Consider the following 24,382-nt stretch of genomic DNA (forward strand, 5'->3'; position numbering starts at 1 on the left):
TATACTACAAGCAAAAGTTACTACGAATTTTCTAAGTTAACCCAAATGTACAATATTATTGCTGCTGCAATTCACATTAGTACAACTTTGGATTGTGGCCATTACTTTTGTACAGACGAGCACTTGAGGGACGCTAGTGCACCTGCAATGATTCGATTGTAAGAAATCAAAACCATACGGATGCTGCTGACCTATCAGATATGACTTTTCTCATTCTTGAAAAGTATTCCTAAGAATCAATATTATATATTAGATTAGTTACTACATATTAGACTAGACTAGGGCGAAAAATAAATTACTAGAGATCTTAGGAATACAAGAACTACATAATGTTCGAAATATAGGTAAAAAAAAAAGTGTTGTAAATATTTCATGATTGCCAATAAGCGGTTCAACCACTCTTGAGGTTGAGAGTGGCTATTTCTTCGTTTACTGAAAATGATTCCAGGGACGCTGGCCAGTAGCAGATCCAGGGAGGGGGGGAGGGGCGGGGGGCGATAACCCCTCCTTGCTTGGGCAAAAAGTTCTATCATTAGATTTTCTGTGACTTGATTGCGATATCAACGCTTGGATCAACGCATCTTTGAAAAGGATCGGACGACACTTGGTCTGTCTACCTTAAGTCTTTAGGGAATTGTCTAGAGTGTTTGGTGTCACCCGAACTTACAAGGCATTTTGAAGCTAGTCATCTCGTAAATCGTTGAAGCTTCAAAAAGTGTACGCGTCAAAACCTGTTTCTAATTCAATAACAAAGCAAAATCTTGAAATGACTCCGATAACGCATACGCCTTAGGTTTATTCATGATTCTAGAAGGGTTTGAAAAGTATACAATTTTTGGATAATATTAACCAGTTATGATGTCGAAGAGAAATCAGACAACTCTCGACAACGTTTTTGGTTCGAAAGCTAAAGCTAAGCGAGTGGACGCCGTAACTGAAGATAGAAATAATGAGAGTTACAGTGTTAGCAGTGATTCCAGCGCTTTGACTAATAGTGAGATAGTGCATGATTCGTTAGCATCAATCGAAGAGTGTAGCCCCAAGCCTAACACAAACATCGAAAATATAAGCACTTTCTACGAAAACGATATCGGAAGCTATATCAATAGACCTGAAAAACTGGATGATCGTAAGCGATATCAATTGCATCAGAATCCGTGGATTCCGACGTCTAACTACAGCTTCCCCTATTCAGTTCACAAGAAGCGGGGCAGGGACGAAAAGAGATTTTTCAATCGTACTTGCATTAAAGACCTGCACTAGTAGTGACTCTCAAATCAACTGGTAGACCTACTCTGAAAATAGTGGACTGTTATAAGCAAAAGACGGGTTTGAGGGTTGGGAGGTTCCAATCAATTACAAAGGTTGGTAAAATGCCCCTTGTGTAATTTGCTAAGCTAATTGGAGAAGACAGTGACTTGCTGTCTCATGAAAATAATCAGTATCACCGCGATTCAGTTGATGCAGACAAACATTTCCTTCTAAAATATGACAACCCTGAAACCAACATTTTAAGCCTTGTAAACGAACAACGTAGCCAACAAGTGCAGGATAACAGAGCGAGATTGAAGCCAATTGTAGAATCAATTGTTTTCTTGGGTAGACAGAACATTGCTCTTCGTGGCCATAGAGATGATGGAGAATTATTGGCAGAAAAGGACCCATTGACAAACTAAGGGAACTTTAGAGAACTTTTAAGGTACCGTGTAAATAGTGGCGATATCACTTTAAAACAACATTTGGAAAGCTCAGGTGCAAATGCTACTTATATAAGCAAAACAACACAGAATGAATTAATTGAATGTTGTGCCAAAGAGATTCTAAAAGAAATACTTGCACGAGTTCATTCTGCCAAGTTCTACAGTGTGGTTGTTGATGAAACAACGGATGTTTCATACAAATCACAACTGAGTATTGCCATTTGCTACAATTACAATTGCACAAGATGTGAAGATTTCGTTGGTTTTTTAGACCTACACAAAACTTGTTACTCGGACAGCATTGGAAATTTCGAACCAACTATTAAAGGGGAAACGCTTGAAAATGGTGTATCTGATTTTCTTTGAGCTCTTGGACTAGACTTCGAAAATCTTTTGGGAATATTAACTAATGAATGCTATGATGATTTCAGAACATTCTGGAGTTGTAAAAGAAGTTCTAAAGGTACCAAAAAATGCCCTGCATTGCCCATGTTTCAGCCATACTCTAAGTCTTTCCATGTCAAAAAATCCTTCTATCCAGAGTATCAGATACTCCATCAGAGTAATAAAAGAAATATTTGCTTTTTTTGGTGCTTCTGCAAAGCGCAATTATGTTGTAGTTAGAATAATGAAAGCACAGATAACTGACATGTCTGAAACTCACTGGACCAAAAAGCACGATTTCTTAATATCTTTTGTGGTAGAGCTTCCTAAGATAGTGGAAGCTCTTGAGATCGTCAGTGGCTGGGCAAAATGCACAACTGGAGCCAAAGCAAAATCCTTATTGACTGCTGCCACGTCCTCTGACCTGATAGTAACCATTTACTCTCTTAGTAACATATCTGGCCTGATTTTACTGCTCAGTCGGCTATTTCAAAGAAGAGCTTATACCTCGCGTCTACAGCAAACCATGTTAAGGACCTTCTTGCCCAGCTGCAAGTCAAGCGACGGGAGAGTGAAAGCGAGTTAAAAAAAACATTTGACAAAGTAACTGAAGTAGCAAACGAGCTAGGTTTAGAAATAACAGTCCCAAGGATAGCGAAAAAGCAAACGAATCGGATTAATGTACCATTCAGTTCACACGAGGAATATTATAGACGGTCAGTTTTTATTCCCCTGTTGCAGACAATCATTTCGGACTTAGAAAGCCGTTTTTCCGTTGAAACGCTGGACAATTTTAAGCTCAGTATTTTCTTGCCAATAAATTGTATGGAAATGAACAAACAACAATTCTCTAATACGATTCATGACTTGTCACAGCGATACTGGTCAGTAATGGGTTTCCCCTCCCAATCGGTTTGTTAATCTGCCCTGGCCGGAGAAGCGACAATATGGAAAACTCGGTGGCTTCGTCTGAGAGAAAGAAATGCAGGCACAGTTAGGATACCTGAAACAATAGGGGGAACTTTACAGAAACAGAACTGCTATGCTGATATTTTCCCCAACATTTTAGTGCTCTTGCAGATCCTCATGACCCTACCTGTCAGTGTGACATCCGTTAAATGAAGCTGTCCTACCTTGATAAGATTGAAAACGTGGCTAAGGAATAAAATGACGGAGGAAAGACTCACCGGAGTTGTCCTTCTTCATGTTCACCGTGGTATTATCATAAGTGTAGAAAGTGTTATTGATAGATTTGCTAATAGTGGAAATAGGAGGCGGGAATCTGTTATATAATATTGATATTGTTTCTATAAATGTAGTTATGTGGATAACTTTATAGAACCAACAGCTAAATGCGAGATAGAAGCAGAGGTATTCAAGTTTAAATATCAGTAAGGTACTTTAGGATTAATTTATAATGGGAATTTTTTGCAACGATTCGCCCCCCCCCCTTCCTAAAATCCTGGATCCGCTACTGACGCTGGCATAGCTGTAATGCTTACGTCGTGTGAAGTCAAAATGATATGGATGCTTCAAAGATTGGATTACCATACAGATTGGATTAGATAGATTACCACGTAGTTTAAGATACATACTCATGAATTTGACTACCACATGGTTTAAGATTACATTAGTTATACCCATTTTTATGATTAAGTTAAAATAGAAAGCACTTTCACATTTTTAATTGCTGTCAATAAACAATTTAAAACTCAGATCCTCTTATCTCAGGCTATCCAGAGAGTGTAATTCTAGGAACGATCGTAAATATTATAAAGCTACTTTTATCATTCACTTTAAAAATGCATTATTTCGAGGTAAGCGACAAGCGACAGGTTTCAAATAAAAAAATCTAACAATTGTAATAAATGTTATTTCACCGACCATTTATCTTATTCTTGATAGGCTTTGAATATATTCAAGATTTATACTGAATATCTACACTTTAAAAAAATTACTGTCAATTTTTATAGACTTAATACAAAGGATTCTTTTTCACAAGAAGACAACTTGACAGGAGAGGAATAGATTTATTTTTATACTTTCCAGTTTGTAATATATTGCATAGTTGGATGCTTGTCAATTACACTGATTTCATTATTTTGTCATTCTGATCAATCGTAGCAAGACAAGCAGCAAGTGACACGAGAATAATTTATTCAGGGGTAAAAAATAATACGCTACAAAAGGGATCTTCAGATGGTTTGAAATATGAATCTTATTTACCTACAGTATTGGAAAGGAGCAACATTGTGAGGGATTAATATGACCTATAAAACTTTAGATTTTTTTTTCATATATATCTTAATTACCTTGCTGCCTGTATAGCCTAGTTAATTTCATTCTTGGAAAAGAGTAATATTTTGAAAGAAGCATACCACTTATAGCTTTTAGCCCAGCTAATGTCCTTCTTGGAAAAGAGTAACATTTTGAAAGAATTACTACAAACGAATTTCTTTCACGTTTATTTTTTTTTTGTAATTTTCCATAAAATCTATTTTTTTTAAATTTTGTTTCGTTTCTGATTATAGTTAAAGTTATTTTTTATTTACAGATTTTTTCAAACCACATTTTTAAATTTCTTTAACTTTCTGTTTTGATACGTCTACAGTAATTGCTGTAATACATTCTTTGGTGGATTAAAACCGTATGAAAGATCTCAGTTTACCTGTTTTCTCATTTGAAACTTGCAAATAAAATTTGAAAAATTAGAGTTAGAGTAAATACTGAAAGAACTTTTTTTGTTTGTTGATTTTGCCTCTGTAAAAAAGGATTTTCTGTGAGTAGAGGAAACCCTTTTAACAGGAGAATGACAAGCAAACACTTCGTTTATGCGTACATTTAGTCCCCTCCTTTTAAATACTCCTTCTTTGGTTTCTTCAAATGGAGCAGTAATTTGATTCCACTTTTGTTTTCTACTAAAAATATGCGAAAGGTCTATTCTCAAGATTTTTATAATAATCTAGATTTTGATTTAAATAAATTATGATTCTGCTTCATATTCAAATAAATTACAATGATTTTCTACAGAAATATTATAACCTAGCTGCCTCCATTATATGACTGGAAAGGATAAGTAACAATTAATAAAACAAACTTATATAGGTGCTGTGGGAAGTCTACAGAGCTGTGGGACTCACACACACATATTTATATGCGCTGTAAGTAGGACGATATTAAGGGGTCTGGTTTGATTATGTGGGACAGACGGGGTTGGCTGTGTGAAACCTTTACATTAGAGTACTTTTTTCACGAATATCAGTGCGTTTATCCAAAACTAGCAGCGCATCAAGAAGATCCAGGATCAAACATGCCCTATTTTCTGTTAAAATAAACTAAAATAACTTTACACAAGAGATAACCATTCACAAGCAGTATATACAGTTATCCTCCCATTTGTGCTGCAAATGCGAGAATATTATGGGGTTGGATACATACCCTATTTTCTTCATAAGAATCCTTTATATGTCACTGTAATTTTTTTTTGCCTTAGGATTATTTTGAACAAAAATAGCTATTCCAATTTTCATCTGGTTCATTTGAAGAAAAGAGGTGTAAGGGGGGCGCCTTCTCAAAACTTTTGGCTCTTTAAAAGGTACGTGATAAATAGTCGATTGAGCTGTTTTTTGAAAATGAGGAGTTCTTAGAAGAAGGCCCAATAGTTTTGGCTGAGCAAAACCTTCCAATTGGTGGCCCTGTTTTTACTGATCTTATTACGAAACTAAAAACAATACAATGTAGAAACCTTATTGCCTTTATGGCAATAAGGATATCCTTTTATATGGAAGCAAAATCTACAAACAGAAAAAAATTCTTTTAGTATCTAGAAAAAATTGTATAATCGTTGCAGTATATAACCATATCCTCCGAATTGCGCTGCAAATGGAAGGATATTAGGGGGCCAGGTTTAATGATAAGGGGTGGACGGGCGGGGCTGGCTGTGCACAACAAAATGAGTAGTTATTAGAAAAAGGCCCAATAAAACATTTAAGTATTGTGGTCTTTATGACTTTTGGTTTTCTATTGTCAAAGACTTAGTAACAGACAACATTAATTAAAAAAAAACTAAAATAGCTTTATAAGAGAGGTAACCATTAACAAGTAGTATGTCGAGCTATCCTCCCATTTGTGCAACAAATGAGAGGAGGGGGTCGGGTTTAGTGCAAAAGGGTGGGCAGACGGGACTGGCTGTGCAAAACCTTCTAGCTGGTGGTCCTGTTTTCACTGATCTTATTGCACAACTAAAAAAACAATAAAACATCGAAACCTTATTGCTTTTATGGCAATGAGGAAATCCTTATATATGGAAGCAAAATCTATAAACAGAAAATATTCTTTTAGTATCTAGAAAGAATTATATAATCGTTGCAGTACATAAACCTATCCTCTAATTTGCGCTGCAAATGGGAGGAGGGGGTCGGATTTAATGCTAAGGGGGGGCGCACGGGGCTGGCTGTACACAAAATTCTCGTTGGTGGCCCTGTTTTCACTAATCTTAGTGCACAACTAAAAAACAATAAAACATCAAAACCTTATTGCCCTTATGACCTTTAGTTTTCTATTGTCTAAAACTTAGTAACATAAGAAAATTAATCTAAAAAACTAAAATAATTTTACACAAGAGATAACCATTCACAAGTAGTATATAGAGCTATCCTGCCATTTGCGATGCAAATGCGAGGATATTATGGGATTCGACAGACCTATCCTCCCATTTGCATTGCAAATGGGAGGATATCAGGGCGTCGGGTTTAATGCTAAGGGGTGGGCGGGCAGGGCTGGCTGTACACAACAAAATCAGGAGTTTTTAGAAAAAGAACCAATAAAACATTAAAGCCTTATGGTCTTTTTGACCTTTTGTTTTCTATTGTGTAAAACTTAGTAACAGAAAAAAAATTAATTAAAAAAACTAAAATAACTTTACAAAAGAGATAACAATTAACAAGCACTATATAAGGCTATCCTCACATTTGTACTATAAATGGCAGGATATTAGGGTGTCAGGTTGAATCCTAAGGGCTAGGTAGACTGGGCTGGTGCACAAAACCTTCTCGTTGGTTGCCCTGTTTTTATTAATCTTATTGCACGGCTAAAAAACAATAAAACATTGAAACCTCATTGCCCTTTTCACATTTAGTTTTCTATTGTCTAAAACTTAGTAACAAAAGAAAATTGATCTAAAAAACTAAAATAACTTTACACAAGAGATAACCATTCACAAGCAGTATATAGAGCTATCCTGCCATTTGCGCTGCAAATGCGGGGATATTACGGGGTTGGACCGACATATCCTCCCATTTGCACTGGAAATGAGAGGATATCAGGGCGTCTGGTTTAATGCTAAGGGGTGGGCGGGCAGGGCTGGCTGTACACAACAAAATGAGTTTTTAGAAAAAGACCCAATAAAACATTAAAGCATTATGGTCTTTTTGACCTTTTGTTTTCTATTGTCTAAAACTTAGTAACAGAAAACAATTAATTAAAAAAACTAAAATAACTTTACAAAAGAGATAACAATTAACAAGCACTATATAAGGCTATCATCACATTTGCGCAACAAATGGGAGGATATTAGGGGGTCGGGTTTAATCCTAAAGGGTGGGCGGACGGGGCTGGCTGTGCAAAACCTTCCCGTTGGTGGCCCTGTTTTCTCTAATCTTAGTGCACAACTAAAAAACAATAAAACATCGAAACCTTATTGCCTTTATGACCTTTAGTTTTCTATTGTCTGTTTAAAACATAGTAAGATAAGAAAATTAATTTAAAAAACTGAATTCATTTATTAATTTGCATTAATACATATGGTATGTTTGTTTGCATTGATTGTTTATTTAATGATTGTTTGATTGTTTGTATGCCCCCAGGTTATAAATTACAACGCCTATCCCCGGGCCCTGGTGGGCTGTGTCGACACCGGAGTTTTTTGTTATCAGAACTTTGAACTATTTTAACAAAATGTCTATATCAAAATTTTTGTCTGATGCGTTTAGGGCGAGAAGGAGGGAGAGGGGCTAGTTGCCCTTCAATCTCTTTTGACTCTTTAAAAAGTGAACAAGAACTTTCAATTTTCAATAAAATGAGCCCTCTCTAAAGTTTATACGAGCATCGCTTCCATAAGAAATAATATGAAGGATTCGGAGAATCCTTAAATTACAACCCTTGCCCTAAGGGCTTTGGGGGAGTTGTAATCCTCAAAGACCTAATTTCCAGAACTTAAAACTACGTTTAATAAAATAGCTGTCTTAAAATTTTGATTGGATGTGTTTGGGGAAAAGATGGGCGTGAGAGGGGGGTTAGTTGCCCTCAAATCACTGTCGACTATAACAAAGAGTATTAGCCCTCAGAAATTCCAACCGAATGAGCCTTTTTTGATGTTTTTACGACACCACCTTCTATTACAAACCTTATGTGTCCCAAGGGTATAACTTAAAACCCTTGCCTTGAGGTTTGTGGGGGAGTGTCCTCCTCAAAAATATATTTTCTATCTGGAAATCAACTTCGCTGAGCAAACTGCCTCTCTCAAAATTTTGATTGAGTGTGTTTGGGGGAATGATGGGCGAAGGGGGAGGGCTAGTTGCCCTCCAATCACTTTCGACTATTAAAAAGGGCACCAGCCCTTTGAATTTCCAATCGAATGAGCCTTTTTTGAAGTTTTTACGACAACGCCTTCTATAAAAACCTTATATGCCCCCAAGGCATAACTTAAAACCCTTGCCCAAAGGATTGTGGGGGATTTTCATCCTCAAAAACCTATTTTCTGTCTGGAAATTAACTACGCTGAACAAAACGGCTATCTCAAAATTTTTATTGAATGTGTTTGGGGGAATGAAGGGTGTGGGGAGGGCTAGTTACCCTTCAATCACTTTAGACTATGGGAAAGGGCACTAGCCCTTTGAATTTCATATCAAATGAGCCTTTTTTGAAGTTTCTATAAGAATACTTTTTATAAAACCTTATATGCTCCCAGGTAATAACTTAAAACCCTAGCCCTAAGGGTTGGGGGGATTGTCATCCTCAAAAACATATTTTCTAACTGGAAATCAACTACGCTGAACAAAATTGCTATCTCAAATTTTGATTGGATGTGTTTGGGGAAATGATGGGCTTAGGGGGGGAGGCTTGTGACCCACCAATCCCTGTCGAGTATAAAAAACAATTATATCCCTGTCAATTTCCAATCGAATGTGCTATTTCTGAATTATATGTGAAAAAGCCCACTATAAAAGCCTCATGTGAACACATGTTATAAATTAAAACTCTCGCCCAGAGGGTTTTGGGGGAGTGTCCTCCTCAAAATCAAATTTTATATGTGGAAATCAACTATTCTTAACAAAATGGCTATAACAATTTTATGTTGGGTTGTTGTTTGGGGAATGCTGGGCGTGGGGGGGGGGCTAGTTGCCATCCAATGAATTTTGACTATTAAAAAGTGCACTAGCCCTTTGAATTTCCAATCGAATGAGCCTTTTTTGAAGTTTCTATGACAACGCCTTCTATAAAAACCTTATATGCCCCCAGGGCATAACTTAAAACCCTTGCCCTGAGGGTTGTGGGGGATTGTCCTCCTCAAAAACATGTTTTCTATGTGAAAATCAACTACGCTGAACAAAATGGCTATCTAAAAATTTTGATTGGATGTGTTTGGGGGAAAGATGGGCGTTGGGGGGCTAGTTCCCCTCCAATCACTTTCGACTATTAAAAAGGGCACTATCCCTTTGAATTTCCAATCCAACGAGAATTTTTTGAAGTTTCTACGATAACACCTTCTACAAAAACCTTAAATGCCCCAAGGGTATAACTTAAAACCCTTGCCCAGAAGGTTCTGGGGGAGTGTCCTACTCAAAAACATATTTTCTATCTGGAAATCAATTACGCTGAACAAAATGGCTATCTCAAAATTTTGATTGGATGTGTTTGGGGAAATGATGGGCGTGGGGGCGGAGGGCTAGTTAACCTCCAATCACTTTCAACTATTAAAAAGGGCACTAGCCCTTTGAATTTCCAATCTATTGAGCCTTTCTTGAAGTTTCTAAAAAAATGCCTTCTATAAAAACCTTATATGCCACCAGAGCTCAACTAAAGAACCTTGCTCGGAAAGTTATAGGGGAGTTGTAACCTCTCAGATATATTTTATCTTTGGAAATTAACTACGCTGAACAAAATGGCTATCTCAAAATGTTGAGGGGATGTGTTTGGGGCAATAATGGGCGGGGGGGGGGGCTAGTTGCCCTCCAATCACTTTTCGACTATTAAAAAGGCACTAGCTTTTTGAATTTCCAATCGAATGAGCCTTTTTTGAAGTGTCTACGACAACTCCTTCTATAAAAACCTTATATGCCCCCAGGGTATAACTTAAAACCCTTGCCCTGAGGGTTGTGGGGGAGTGCCCTCCTCAAAAATATATTTTCTATCTGGAAATCAACTACGCTGAACAAAATGGCTATCTCAAAATTTTGATTGGATGTATTTGGGGGAATGATGGGCGTGGGGGGGGGGCTAGTTGCCCTCCGATCACTTTTCGACTATTAAAAGGGCTCTATCCTACTGAATGTATTCCTGCATCAGCCTTTTTTGAATTTTTTACAACAACATCGACTATAAAAACCTGCTAGGCCCCCAGTGCAAAACAGAAGACCCTGTTCATGAGTGGTGTGGGGGAGTGTCCTCCTCAAAAATATATTTTCTGGCTTGACACCAAGTATGCTTAACCAATGGGATATCTCAAAATTATGATTGGATGTGTTTGGGGGATTGGTGGGCATGGGGAGGGGGGCTAGTTGCCCTCCAATCATTTTCGACTATTAAAAAGGGCACTAGAACTCTCGATTTGCAATCGAATGAGCCCCCTTTGAAGTTTCTACGACGACCCCTTCCATATAAAGTGCCTCTGGGGAAAAAAATAAATAAATAATAATAAATAATAAAACATTGGAGCCGTATGGCCTTTACTATAGGCAACGCTACAGCGTTGCCTCTGATATCTCTAGACTATCAAAAAATAATAGGCTATGAATAAATGTCGCCCATCACTCACTGTGTTTTATTTTGTAATACATAAATTTTTATTGATTTATATTTGGAGAGGCTTGGTTTGGGTATGATATAATGTCTGCAACTGGGGTTCTGTCATTCACGAAGAGTGAGAAAACAGATTTCTTTAAATATTTTCTTCGTCAAGCAGAAAAATAAATATTTGAAAAAAATAAAACATAAGATTTTGCTTTCAAAAACTTAGCATAGGCTGCTGTTACGCTAAAAATATTAGAATCTTTACCTCTTCTTTTTTACGCTCAAGAACTTTTGCGCGATCTTGGAGTATAGGGGCAACATCAACCAGAACTTCTGACAGTCCCTAAAAAAAAAATATAAAAAAAAAATAAAAAAAATCAATAACTGAAATAATGGCATGGGATATTTTTTGCTGTAATAATCGAATATATAAACAAAATAAATCAATAAAATAAAGCAAGAAAAAAAATGTTTTGAATATTATACAAAATCAGCGACTTATTTGTAGCCATAAACCTATGCATTTCTATGTATATTTAGTTCTTAACTGTATAAAAAACATCCTGTATTAAATAACTCTTACAGATCTTTTTTATTTGCTTGGAGCGCTCAAGTCCATAAAATAGGTATTAAGAAATTGAAAGACAGGGGCATAGATACAGTATTTTTATTGGGGGGAGGCAAGAGGGGGTGCTATTGAAAAGGTGCTTTTCAAGTGGTAGGGAAGAAAAGTAACTATTTAACAAATGCGCTACTTGGTGAACTTAAAAACTTTACGCAATAAATTATAAACAATAGACACGCATTAAACAATCGTAAATATAAGTGCAGATGCTCGGGTTTTACTAAAATTAATTTAGAAAAACTTTTTCCACAGGACTAGTTTTCCAATGAAAAGTAAAGAGCTCCGTTAAGCCAAGATTGAACAAAAATAAAGTCAAATAATCTTCCAAGCATAAGACTATCACAAATCATTATCAATAAATGAAAATAAATGAAACTCAAAACGAACAGGAATTACAATAAATAGCCAAGTCAAACTCAAGACGAGCCAAAATTAACATGAGGCTGATAACCCCTATGCCTTCTCAAGACCAGAAAACAATTGGCGCTTTACTGAAAACAAAATACGTTTGAAATGTTTTCACTTTTCTTGCTTTCATAAATGAAAAATTCTCAAAATCTTAACAAAGAAATGTCAGTATATGTCAAATCAACTGACAATCCACAGTCATTTGTTTTTTTCAGAAAGTATCACCAACTTTTCCATTTTCCTCTATATCTTTTCCTGCAACTCTATCTCGGTTTAGCAAATTCTCAAATGTTCTGCCCATCTCTCTTTAACTCTTTCCTTATCACTAATTGTGGCCCCGTTCTTATCTTTAACTGGGACAGGTCGGGATTGACTACTCTCTCTCAATTTATTAATACCCCAGTACAATATTTTACCAATATGCAGTATAGCTGCATCTTCCAGATCCTGGGCAATTTTATCCATGGCCTTCACTTCACAACTCCTTAGTTCAAATTTTAATGCTTTCTCCATTTTCTCTGCATTCCTTTTGTTTTCATATGATCTATCACTCAGATAATTCTTGTACAAGTCTCTTCTCCTTTCTATTAAACATAATGCTTTGTCACTTATATTCTTAGCTGCCGTCCGCAACTTCACAAATTATTTTTCTAAAATTATTCCAAACGTCTTCCATATTGTCAATTTTTATACTCTCAAGTTTAGTATTCAACTGTTCCTGGAAAGTGTCTCTCAAATTCTCATCCTGGAGTCTACCAACATCATAACTTCCCGGGAGGTAGTTACCCTTCCGATATTTCAACTTTAAATTAACCCTTGACACTACTAGATGCTGATCTTTACTTTTAACATCAATAACGGCACTCCTATATACCCTAGTATCTTGTATTGATCCTGCCAGTCTTCGGTTTACTATAACATAATCAATAAGGTTTGCTGTCTTACCATCACGTGAATACCATGTTAACTTATGAGACATTTTATAACCAAACACCGTATTGGTTATAACTACATTGTTATACCTACAAAATTACAAAAGTCTGTATCCATTACTGTTTTCTTTTCCTACACCAAATTTACCTAGGCTATGATACCATCTACCCGTATTTCTATCGACCAGGGTGTTAAAACCCCCTAGTAAAAACATCATATTTCTACCTGGGACCATGTCTATTTGCTCCCGTAACTGTAAGTAAAATTCATCTGAGTCGCTAGTATCTCCGTCAGTCGGTTCTACATGGGCATATACTACTGTAACTGATACCCTAAACTTTTTAGTCATAAAATGAGCAATTAGTATTCTATTATTAATACCTTCCCAACCTAAACAAGACTTAGCAGCTTCCTTGGTCATCATGAGCCCTACTCCCTGTCTATGTACCCCATCCTTCCTGCCTGAATAAACAAATTCTACATCACCTAATTTCAAGCTTCCTTCCCCTAGGATATGAGTTTCTGCAACTCCAATGTCTACACGATAGTAATTTTTTAACGTCGTAGCATTTCAAGTTTCAACTTTCATGTTCTTTAAACCATTGAAATTATTTTGGCCTCAGGAAAAGCAATAATCCCGGATACCAGTGCAGAACGGGGATCACATATCTTCTCAAGTCTCTCAAGTGCTTAAGCCGGCTTAGAACCGGACAGCAAGAAGTCCCTGGGACCTACAGTATGATTGGAGGCTTTGTGCAATCCTGGTCCCATCTTGGTCACAACATGGTTTTCCGCATTTGGCAATGCTCTTCTTTCAACAAGAGTCGACATCCTGCACAGACAGTCTCAAGCCTATTACCCCCGACTCATTATATTTTCATGCCTAAAAATATTATGATACTACGGGGAGGCTGCCCATAGTAGATAATTCAGCTGGAAAGAGGTTTTTCAGCCCGAAAACGCTCCTCAAAACAAATCATCCTCAGAAGAATTGTCCATTAATCAGAATCCCGTGTGAATGCTGTGTCGTTTACTAGGCTATAAGTTCTTCGAAGGGCGCCACTCCTCAAGTGGGAATAGAGTTGACCGCAAGGTCCCCAGTCTTTCAGGGACCCCGAAAGGGTCAAGGCAGCCCTTTACAGAGGCCGTAGTCCAAATATCTGGATCTGAGGCCCTACCTCATTTGTCCTCCTATAGAGGATCCTCCCGCGATGGTGTTCTGCATCACCATGCAATTTAACCCATTAATGGGAGAAGGTTGGTAACTCATGGGACGTGTGCACACGCCGGTGCGCCCTACTGAGTGTACATTTGAGGGGCCTTCTTCCTCCTCCGCCTGTATTTATGGCCCCGGATAAAGCTACCCCAGTTTCTATTCTGGACCCTCAGGGCCAAGGTCCCCCCTTGGTCCGTGCCTCCTATGGAGGTACCCTACATATCTGTAGGGTGTTCCCCTATCACCACCTGGGAACACGCTGAGTGGCCTGGGGGAGGCACCTTAATGCTGCCAAATGGTAAATACACTCTATATCCTTATAAATACACTCTATATATATTATGGTAAATACACCAACTTATAACCTAAATCATGTTCTAACCTATACCCTTTATCATGTATAACCTATAACTTATAATCTATAACCTATAACCAAGTTATAACCTAAATCATGTTTTAACCTATACTATTTATCATGTATAACCTACAAATTATAGTACCTATAACCAACTTATAACCTAAATCATGTTCTAACCTATACTTTTTATCATGTATAATCTATAAACTATATCTTATAATCTATAGCCTATAACCTACTTATAACTGATTCATATTTGGTGTAAAAAAAAAAAAAAAAAAAAAAAAAAAAAAAAAAAAAAAAAGCCCAATGAGATAGAAAAGCGGCCAGCGGACTTTTTTAATTTTTAGGGAAAAAAACTTTTCATTAAATTTCTTTAAACGACTTAAATAAGGCAATTTAATTTGCAGACAACATTTCCAGCAAAGAAAGAACCAGGAGCGTGTTTACATACAGTAGGGCTTGGAATATCTTCTAAAGGTGTAGGTGTCTTATGCGCGGGCAACTGCGCCTACTAATCTCCATTTACCCTGGAATTCTGTCCACAGAATAGCTGTTCACGTAAATTATCCTGGGTAATCTTTTATGCTGTAACTTTGAACAACTTTGTAAGCCTCATTAAACAAGCTAAAAAATGAACCATTATGAACAAGGGAGCGAAAACCCCACTGGATTAGGATAAATAAACAAAAATAAAAAATAAATTTATTTTATAAAAAATAGCTTTGTGGGACTTAATGGCTCCACCGAGAGGTTTACTATTTTTACGTGGGCCATTCAATCCCTAAATTCACCCCCCCCCCCCCCCCCAAAAAAAAACAGATGAACATGCTTGGTCTCGTAAAACCCAATTTCCAAGCTTATTGATTGCTGAAAACTGACAAAGCTAGAATTTGGATAATCTTTTTTACAAAATTGCTTTAGTTACCACAGTCGCAGCTAAGAAAGGTTGGGAATACGCACAGAATGGAAGCTCAAGCAGTTTTCTCAGAAAAAAAAATATTAAAGTCATCTAACGTTATCTGGCGAAACCAGATATCTATATAACTGTGTATCAGTATCTACATAGTATTTATTTATTTATGTTTTTTAACTCGGTTGGGTGGCTTAATACTGCGACTTGAATCGCCATAACTTTTAATTCCAATTACACTCATCTAGATACACTAGCGTCAAGCGTCAAAGATATACTTCTATTTAGTTTCCTTAACTTTTTACTCTTCTTCAAGGAAATGAAGATAGTATATTCACAAATAAATGTTGTCTGAAGAAAAAATATAATAAAAAAATATGTATGGATATATATTCTTTGGACATAACCCCCCCCCCCACCGGGAGGCATGAAAAACGTTTAATCCAGGTCAATCCATTGTATCTAGAAGCGTGGTACTAATTGATCCAACAAGCAGGATATGAAGGTCTCGAGGTCCTACGTTGACATGTACTCCATTTTTCGTGCGACCTAAAGAGTGTAAAAAACCTTGGAAATTATTGGGTGTTATCCCTTCACAAGCTTTGACGCAATCTCGGAAGTCAATCAACTCCATAATAGAAATCCGTCATGATACTACAGATTCACTTTAGGAAATGTTATTTTTTCTATTTTTTTTACTTACGCTTCCGAAAAAATTATATTTGTGATTGAAAGCTCCTTAAGTTTATTTCTTTGATTTAGGAGTTGAAAGAAGGTTAGAATATTTTTTTAAGCGCACTCTGTACATTTTTTGTACAGAATCACTTCCAGATGATCCCTGGTTCAAGTCTACCTGGTACATGGATTTCAACTAATATTGGATCCACAAAGAAAACACTGCTCAAAATCTTTCTGGCGTCAGGATAATCCTAAAATTAACAAATCTGTTTATTGGATCATTTGGACCCAGGGGCTAAAATTGCACCCCAAAAGATATGTAAGGTCAAAATGCGTACGGACTTTAAAAATGGTTATTAATTAAAGACGGTTTATACTTATGGAATAAGTTACCTTTTTCTTTTTTTCCGCTTCCATTTTTTTCTGTTCTTCTCTTTCAGCTTTGATCTTTTCTTGTTCTTCTTTAATGAGTTTTAGTCTCACAACGTTGTCAATACGACCTTCTTTCTCTGCAATAGCATCTTCTGTGGGTATAGTCTGAAAAAAGGTCAGATTCTATTAGTATATATTTAAAACGAAATATAATAATAATTGCAGTGCAAAACAGCAAAACAATGCAAAACAAATTAATGAAGTAATGTTTCCTACAAAGTTACTTTTTTTTAATGTCAGATATTGAGGTACAAAATGAAGAAATCTGATTTTGCTCATAATTACATGCAGAAATTACTATAAAATTTTCCCGATTGAGAAGATATTTCCCCACAAGCAAGGAAAAAAACACAGAAAATATTAAGTATAATTAAATTCATTTTTCAAACGTCATACAGTAGACTCGAAACCAATCAGTTAGAGATAAATCATTCGAAAACACAGCTTAGATTTATACACATATTATGATGACAGAGAATATACGTACTTTGAGGTCTCACCATCCAGATTTTACAGAGACGACTCCAGAGGGGGGAGGGGTGGCAGGGGGACCAGGGACCTCCAAGATTTTCCATTTTTGTACCCTTTTTTAAAAATAAACTTGTTAGTTCGGTTAATTATTGGCACCCTTGTCACATTACACCCCCCCCCCCCAACATTTTGATCTAGATACACCTTTGAGGTCTTATCCAAATCTCCGAGGTTTTATCCATAATTTTAAATAATTTACATTCATTCCATATTTGTTTGTTGTTTTTGTGCAATATTTATTTTTGTTTTTTAATTCCAGTATACATCCCAGTGTAAAAATCAAAAACCCAACTGAGTAAATATACTTGCGCTACTTTCAACCAGTTTTGATTTAGCTTTATTATGACTAGAATACATTTTAGGCTAAGCTAAAAGATATTTATCATTTGCAGAAAGTGCAAGGTTTTACCTTCAAAGCCTTGCCTTTTTTCAGCGCGACGGTCAAATACAAATACTGTAAAACTAATTTATCCCAAACATTATTTTTTATATGATGTGAAAGAGCAAAAATTAGTGATTCCATACCGGTTTTTCGGACGCATTTTGCCGATGTTACAATACAAAGATATTTCACTAGTTACAACTATTTCACTATGTAAAATATAGAAATACAAAACTTGAAAACTGAAAGAATAGATTTTATAATGAACTCAAGAATACAAAAACAGGAGTTATTTTCCTGGATATATGTTTATTCTATAACAGACAAGTATCAGTTTTGCTTATTTGTTTTCATCGTTCAACGTGGCAACACTGATGAAAATGTGATACTGTCCTCACAACCCTATTTTCAAACAACCAAAAGAAAAACCTTACGAAATTTCGTTTTCATGTATGGATATACATGAGATGGGCCCAGGGGGCAATAGCTATTTCTATTTTAATGTACTTGGTGCTTTTCAGGTAAGTATCTTTCAACTATGCAATCATTTTTTTACAGAATAACGGATACAGATATTTGTAGACGGTATTTTCTTTTTTCAAGTGGATATTTGGTACAATCAATCAGAGCTCAGTTGACAGTGAAGATATATGCTTTATGACAAACCCTAGCTCACCAATTAGTTTGACAAAGTTCTTGATAAGGAAAAATAAATGTAAAAAAGGACAAAGATCCTCCTGAACCCCTGTTGCATAGGGCGTCCGATCGACGTTTCAGTTGTTGGGTTTTTTACAGAGACAAATAGCAAAGTTGTCGCTCAACCTTGCTCCCGCGGGGATCAAAAAAATAGATGTACTTAAGTGAAAAATAATCTGATAACCTTACACGGAGATTCTTCATGCATAAACTACACGCAAATATAAAGAAAGAATATTCATGTCAATTTTATATACTCCAAATTTAGATGGGAGAATACTCCAGTTTGGAGACAATACTCCAAATTTAGATGGGAGAAACATGAAAGTATTCATCAACGTTTGTTTTCCAGTGGATATTCAGAAGGACAACAAAATTGACATTTTTCCTCTTTTAATATCACGCAACATTTCAAAATTCGTCTTGGAACTCAACAACTTTTTGACTATTTATCCCCTATTTGTCACCTTCTGCCCCCTAACTTTTTGAGTTCACATAATACTTAAAAATTTCAAGAAAAAATTGTATGTCTACGTCTTACAGGAAGGTTTAAATTTTTGAAACAGGAGCTAATTAGTCCAAGATTAAATAAACTTACACTGGACCTACTATATGAACGAATTAAAATATGGATAATTACAATTGATTCAGGGAGAGAAGAAATGGTTGCTTTCAACTGATCAGTAGTAGGTACACTCTCTGGTAGATACAGTGTACGTGATAGAAGGAGAAGAGATGGTGGCACTTTTTCGTTGAGACTCAGGTCCAGCCACTGCGTCAATTGCTGCCGAAGCCTTTCTGCTGGGAATCCATGAGACCGCATACCTCTTGCCCGACAAGCTGCTTGTAGCTCAGATGCTGTCAACGATTCCAGACCTTCCTTCTGAATTACCTAAAGAAGATAAACATTCACTGGCAAGGAGTTCTTACGTAAGAAATTACATGCAAGAGGTGACTTGCTGAATAGAAATCCCAATCGATTTAATCTGTTTTTTTTTAAACAAAGAAATACCACATACTATCTGCTGCTTTTGTTTTTCCTACAATCCCGCAGACACATGTTGGGGAGGGGGGTGTAGTGGGAAGACTCCTTTGTGCACCCTCCTTATCAAACCAGCTATATATAAAGTGCTTATAAGTCCTAGATGGCTCAGTTTATGCTTACATTCAAAAGCGATAGTTTAAAATATTCCCTACCAACTGTTCACAGGACAGTTCCTATCCCAACCAACAAAATATAGGATTTCTTAACTAAAAAATACACATTTTCAGAATTTTCTATCCAAAACAATAAAAAACATCTGATACACACGATCGCCTACCCCCAATTTTTTCTGAATTTACGGATGGCAAATTATTTTTCATCCAACTATCCATTTTTAGACTAGACTTGAGCCAAATTTTGTTTCTAGCTGGAGCTTTTTTTGGATTCCAGATTAATCAGGCCAAAGTTCTCCTGTAAGGAAAACTAAATATTTATGTCGGGTACTGCAAAGCATTTACCGTCCACAGGGTAACTAATGCCCGAGGAATCAGGCTTCCGAACGCAGTTAATGACCCAAATAGCGATGAAGACCACACTGCCTTTTCATCATAAACAATAAGTAGAACAACAGGGAAATTTTTTATACAAAGCAGTGGAACGCAACTTTAAATGAATATTTCAACCTTTTGTTCATGGGCTATCCTCAGCAAAAAGACTAAGAGAAAAAAATATAATTTAAAAGAAACTAACACTAACATTCAATCGTTAAAAATGAAACTTTTTTTTTTAATTGTTTTAAAACAGCCCTAATATCATTACTTCAAGGAAGTTCAACCAGGACTGGTACTCCAAACGAAGTGGACAGAGAACAATTCATTCAAATGGAATTAAAATACTTACAGACAAGCTTTTAAAGCTAATCTCGCCTTCTTGGCAGCCAGCCTAGATGGTATATTCGTAACAGGTTGAGTGGAGTTATTTACTGGTTTTTTAATATAGTTAGTTAAATCATATATGATTTAACTATTTCTAGGGTTATCATATATTTGAGGCAGCATTTTGTCTACATACTTTAATTATTATCTTTTGTAAAAGTTAAAGAGAAAAAAATAAAATCAAATGGTTATAACAGAAGCCCTAGTAGAAGTATTTCTTTAAGGCCCCAGTTTTTTTCAGTTTTTTTCCCTATAATTAGACATAGGACCAAAAAATTAGTACTGTATTTTGCTTCGTGTAGCAACACAAAAAATAAACCAATGAGAAGTATGGAAAACCAAAAGAGAGGAGGCAAGATAAAAAAGAGAGAGAAGAGAGCGAAAGAGGGAAAGCGGGCCGTACAGCGAAAAAAAATACAATATGTAAATTATCTGAAAAAAATTACCTTATCATCAGCAGCTAGGCTTCTTAGTTTAAGCTGTAGCTGAAACCGTAAAAAATTGTTCGTCCCCATTGGTTGGATTTCTAGCAGACGACAGAGGGCGAGTAGTTGTGGTCTTGTCAGAGACTCCAAAGTTATCTCGTCTTCAAATAGCTTCGAAAATCGCATTATTTCTTCATTCGAGGCCGCTTCGCCAGAAGTTCTGACCTAAAAAGAAACGAGTATTACATATTCCCAAGTTTTTTGTTACCCGCTAGAGAAGAAGGAGTACGGTAAAAAAAAAAGGAAATGTAAAAAGAAAGCAAACATAAACCCAAAAAAACTGACTTTCATCCTTCAAGAAACTTCTGACTAGATTTTAAAACGGCCATGTTATGGTAACTAGATGCTTAGGATCTAGATGTGTGTCCAAAAAAAGGGAAAAAATTAAGTAGAAAAAAGGAATGATTAAGAAAGTACTTGAATAGCATTGCACACAATAGTGAGGATACCATTATCAAAGAAGTGTTTATCAAAGATTCTCCTTCTATAATAGAGACTGTCAACTGTTATTTTCTTTGAAGACGCCCAATCAGAAATTAACCAAAACTTTTTTTTTCCAGGTATCATTCTCTTTTCATCTTACTTCTAATTTAGAAATCAAAGCAGAGGGTCACAAGAGTTGAGTAATGAAGAGTGATGGAGACTGGATTTGTTATTATTATCTCTTTTATATTTTTATTTATCTATTATTATTCTTAATTCAGTTATTTATTTACGTATCTGTTTTTTCATATATATAGGGTAATGTTTATTTATTTTTGGTTTATTTATAACAGTTTTAATTAAATAGTCAAGGTTTCAGTAAACAGTTGAGTTAAAAGGTAAGTAATTAAGTGGACTTTCGCGCGACCACAAACCCTAATAGGTTTTCTTCAGCTCAAAAGTGTAGTTTAATTTATTTATTTGTTAGTGAATGTGGATTAATAAACTTATTAACTTAACTTAATAATTGAGAAGTGTCTGAGTCATTCAGTTTTATAGATAATGAGCAAGCGTTCGTTTCAGCTGATAGAAGAGCTTTAGCGAAGGTCTTGTCCTTGTATGGATATTAATTAAGAAAAACTTTTTGCACAAAATAAGTTTTTCAAAAAAAATCAAAGAACTCCATTAAACCAAAAATGAACAAAAGTAGAATCAAATAATGTACCAAGCATACAACTACCACAAATCATTATCAATAAATAAATGAAACCCAAAACAAACAGAAATTAAAATAAATCACAGAGTCAAACTCAAGGCGAGTAGAAATTAATATGAGTAGGGTTCTATACCCCATGCTTTCTAAAAGCCAGAATGTAATTTGTAATATACTGAAAAAAATTCAAATGAATTTACTGAAAAAATATGCATTGTCAGTTAATATACATATGCTGATATTTATTCCTTAAAATCTTAATTAATTTTTGATTTCTTACAGTTATAAAAGTGAAAATATTTAAAAGAATTTTTTTAGTACCCTGGTCTAAAACCAACCAAAAAATAAATAAATAAACAATACATTGTGCCAACATCGTTCATTACTTAGGCAGTGCTATTGCGCTGCCTATGACACCAGACAAATACGTTAAAGTGATTAGTGCTATATACGAGAATAACACTGCTGCGGTTAAGGTAGGAAATGAGGTTAGTAGCTGGTTTTGTGTTAAATCAGGAGTTAAGCAGGCTTGTGCTCTATCCCTCTTTATATGGATCACTTTTATGAACTTTGTCTTAAGGAGCACAGGAAAAGCAATGGGAGAACACGGAATCAAATGGGGAAGAGTAACTTTCCTGAACTTAGATTATGCTGATGATTTAAGCATCCTAGATGAAAGTGGGAGCAAAATAAATAAATTTCTAGACATTTCGAGTTCATGGTGCTAGAACAGGTTTGAAAATTAATGTTAAGAAGACAAGTTGCTAAGGCTAGGAACAAGTGAAGATGAAAAGGTGACGCTAGGTAACGAAAAGATCGATCAAGCGGACAGCCTCACTTACCTTGGTAGTATTATTAGTAAAGACGATGGGAGCAGCGAAAAAGTTAAAGAATAGTCAAGGCTCAGGGTGTTTTTTCAAAGTTGAAAAAAGTTTGGAAAAACAGGAAGATAATTCTGCAAACCAAGATTAGAATATTGGAAGCTACAATGATGACAGTGGTCAAACATTGTTCTGAAGCATGGGCGCTCCGAAAAACGGAGGAACTCTTGCTAGATGATTTCTAGAGAAATTATCTACGGATTGTCTTGGGTACCAGGCTGACTGACCGTATTTCAAACAGTAGTCTGTACGAAAAGTTTGGTTTAATTACGCTTTCTAGGGCTATAATGAGAGAAAGGTTGAGATGGCTAGGACACTTTCTGCGGATGACAGATTGCCAAAGATTGTCCTTTTCGGATAACCGTCTACGGTTAAACAAAAAGCAGGTCGTCCGCGGTTGGGATGGGAGGATGTCATAGGGAAAGACTTAAGGGAAGTGGGAACTTCCTGGGACGGTGTAAAGAGGGAGGCTTTGAATAGATTGGGATGAAGGAAGAGCGTGCGTAACTGTGTTGGTCTCAGGCCAACACAGCTATAATTTTGCTGAGAAAATCAGCTCCCCCCTCCTCGTATCTTTCACCAGGTCTTCAATCGGTAACTAATTCAATTATCGAAACAACCAAATCATTTTTAACTTACTAATTAATCATAATAAATTAATTCATTAACAAAATTAGACCATATCTTTACTTATTAAATCGATGCATTAATATTTTAACTGAATAAGGAATTTGGATAATGAGTTGCGTTAACAAATATTTGCTCAGATATAAAATTCGTTTATATAAATAAAAAGTAGCCTACACCATCATCTTTGCAGTGGCAATCTGCCCCCCCCATATCCTTTGCTAGGACTTCAATTGGCAACTATTCCATTTTTCAAAAATGTAGAGAAAATATTTAGTATCGGTTTAATCCCAAGCCGGAGGGGAAACTGGACCTTTGCACCAAGGCCCCCGTGAAGTAATGCAACTGCAAAAACTGTTACTCAACATCGGCACTGTTTCTGTTTTTACTTCTGTTGCGGTTTTTGTCTAACCTGTTTCTGTTTCTGTTGTTAAAAAAAAATAAAACAAAAAAAAAACAAAAAATAAAAAAAAAAAAAAACAAAACAGAACAGAACAGAAAGGAGAAACAGGTCACCTGTTTTTGACAGACCTAAGTTTCTGTTCTATTCTTTTGGATGATCTTCTGCCCTTATAAATCATCAGTAAAGCGGACAGCTTATGAATGTGAGCAAGAGTTTGGGTAACTTAAAAGATTAGAAACTGGTGCTAGTGTCGGCAAAAAAATAATTAAGGCTATAACATTTGGCGACACTTGTCATTTTTTCCAGATTTTCTAATCGTTTTTCTGTCAGGAACTGAGATGAGACACTTATTACTAAACTGAATTTACCAACTACACAAATTAAATTAATTGTTCTTATTATTGCACTGAAAAATGCCAAGTTTCGCCAAACGCTAGACAGCGTTGAGGTTTTTTTTTGTTGACTCTAGCGCCAGTTCCTACTCTTGTAAGTTACCCATACTCTTTGGATGTGATGATACATCTTAACCAGGAAAAAAACCCACCTAAGACTCATACAACTCTTGCTTTTAGGAACAAATGTTGTATACGAGATTGGTTATTATAAGTTCTAAGCTTAAACTGTAGATCCCTAAAGACCCAACAACAACCCTGCTTGCTAGTCCTT

General features: G+C 36.0%; 1 protein-coding gene across 2 annotated transcripts in view; it reads right to left on the reverse strand.

Moving 5' to 3' along the window:
• LOC148953233 (mitochondrial proton/calcium exchanger protein-like) overlaps positions 1–24,382 on the reverse strand; it is a 133,151-nt gene that overhangs the window by 66,167 nt on the left and 42,602 nt on the right. For both annotated transcript variants that reach the window (XM_089088409.1, XM_089088408.1), the window contains exons 5-8: positions 20,632–20,835; positions 18,906–19,157; positions 16,618–16,761; positions 11,359–11,436 (exon numbers count right to left, since the gene is read on the reverse strand). In XM_089088409.1, coding sequence (XP_088944535.1) covers positions 11,359–11,436; positions 16,618–16,761; positions 18,906–19,157; positions 20,632–20,835 — 678 coding nt within the window. The remainder of the gene's footprint in view (positions 1–11,358; positions 11,437–16,617; positions 16,762–18,905; positions 19,158–20,631; positions 20,836–24,382) is intronic.

Source organism: Artemia sp. Qi Xiang Cuo, chromosome 4 (genome assembly GCF_049724085.1).
Source record: "Artemia sp. Qi Xiang Cuo chromosome 4, ASM4972408v1, whole genome shotgun sequence".
Taxonomy (NCBI): domain Eukaryota; kingdom Metazoa; phylum Arthropoda; class Branchiopoda; order Anostraca; family Artemiidae; genus Artemia; species Artemia sp. Qi Xiang Cuo.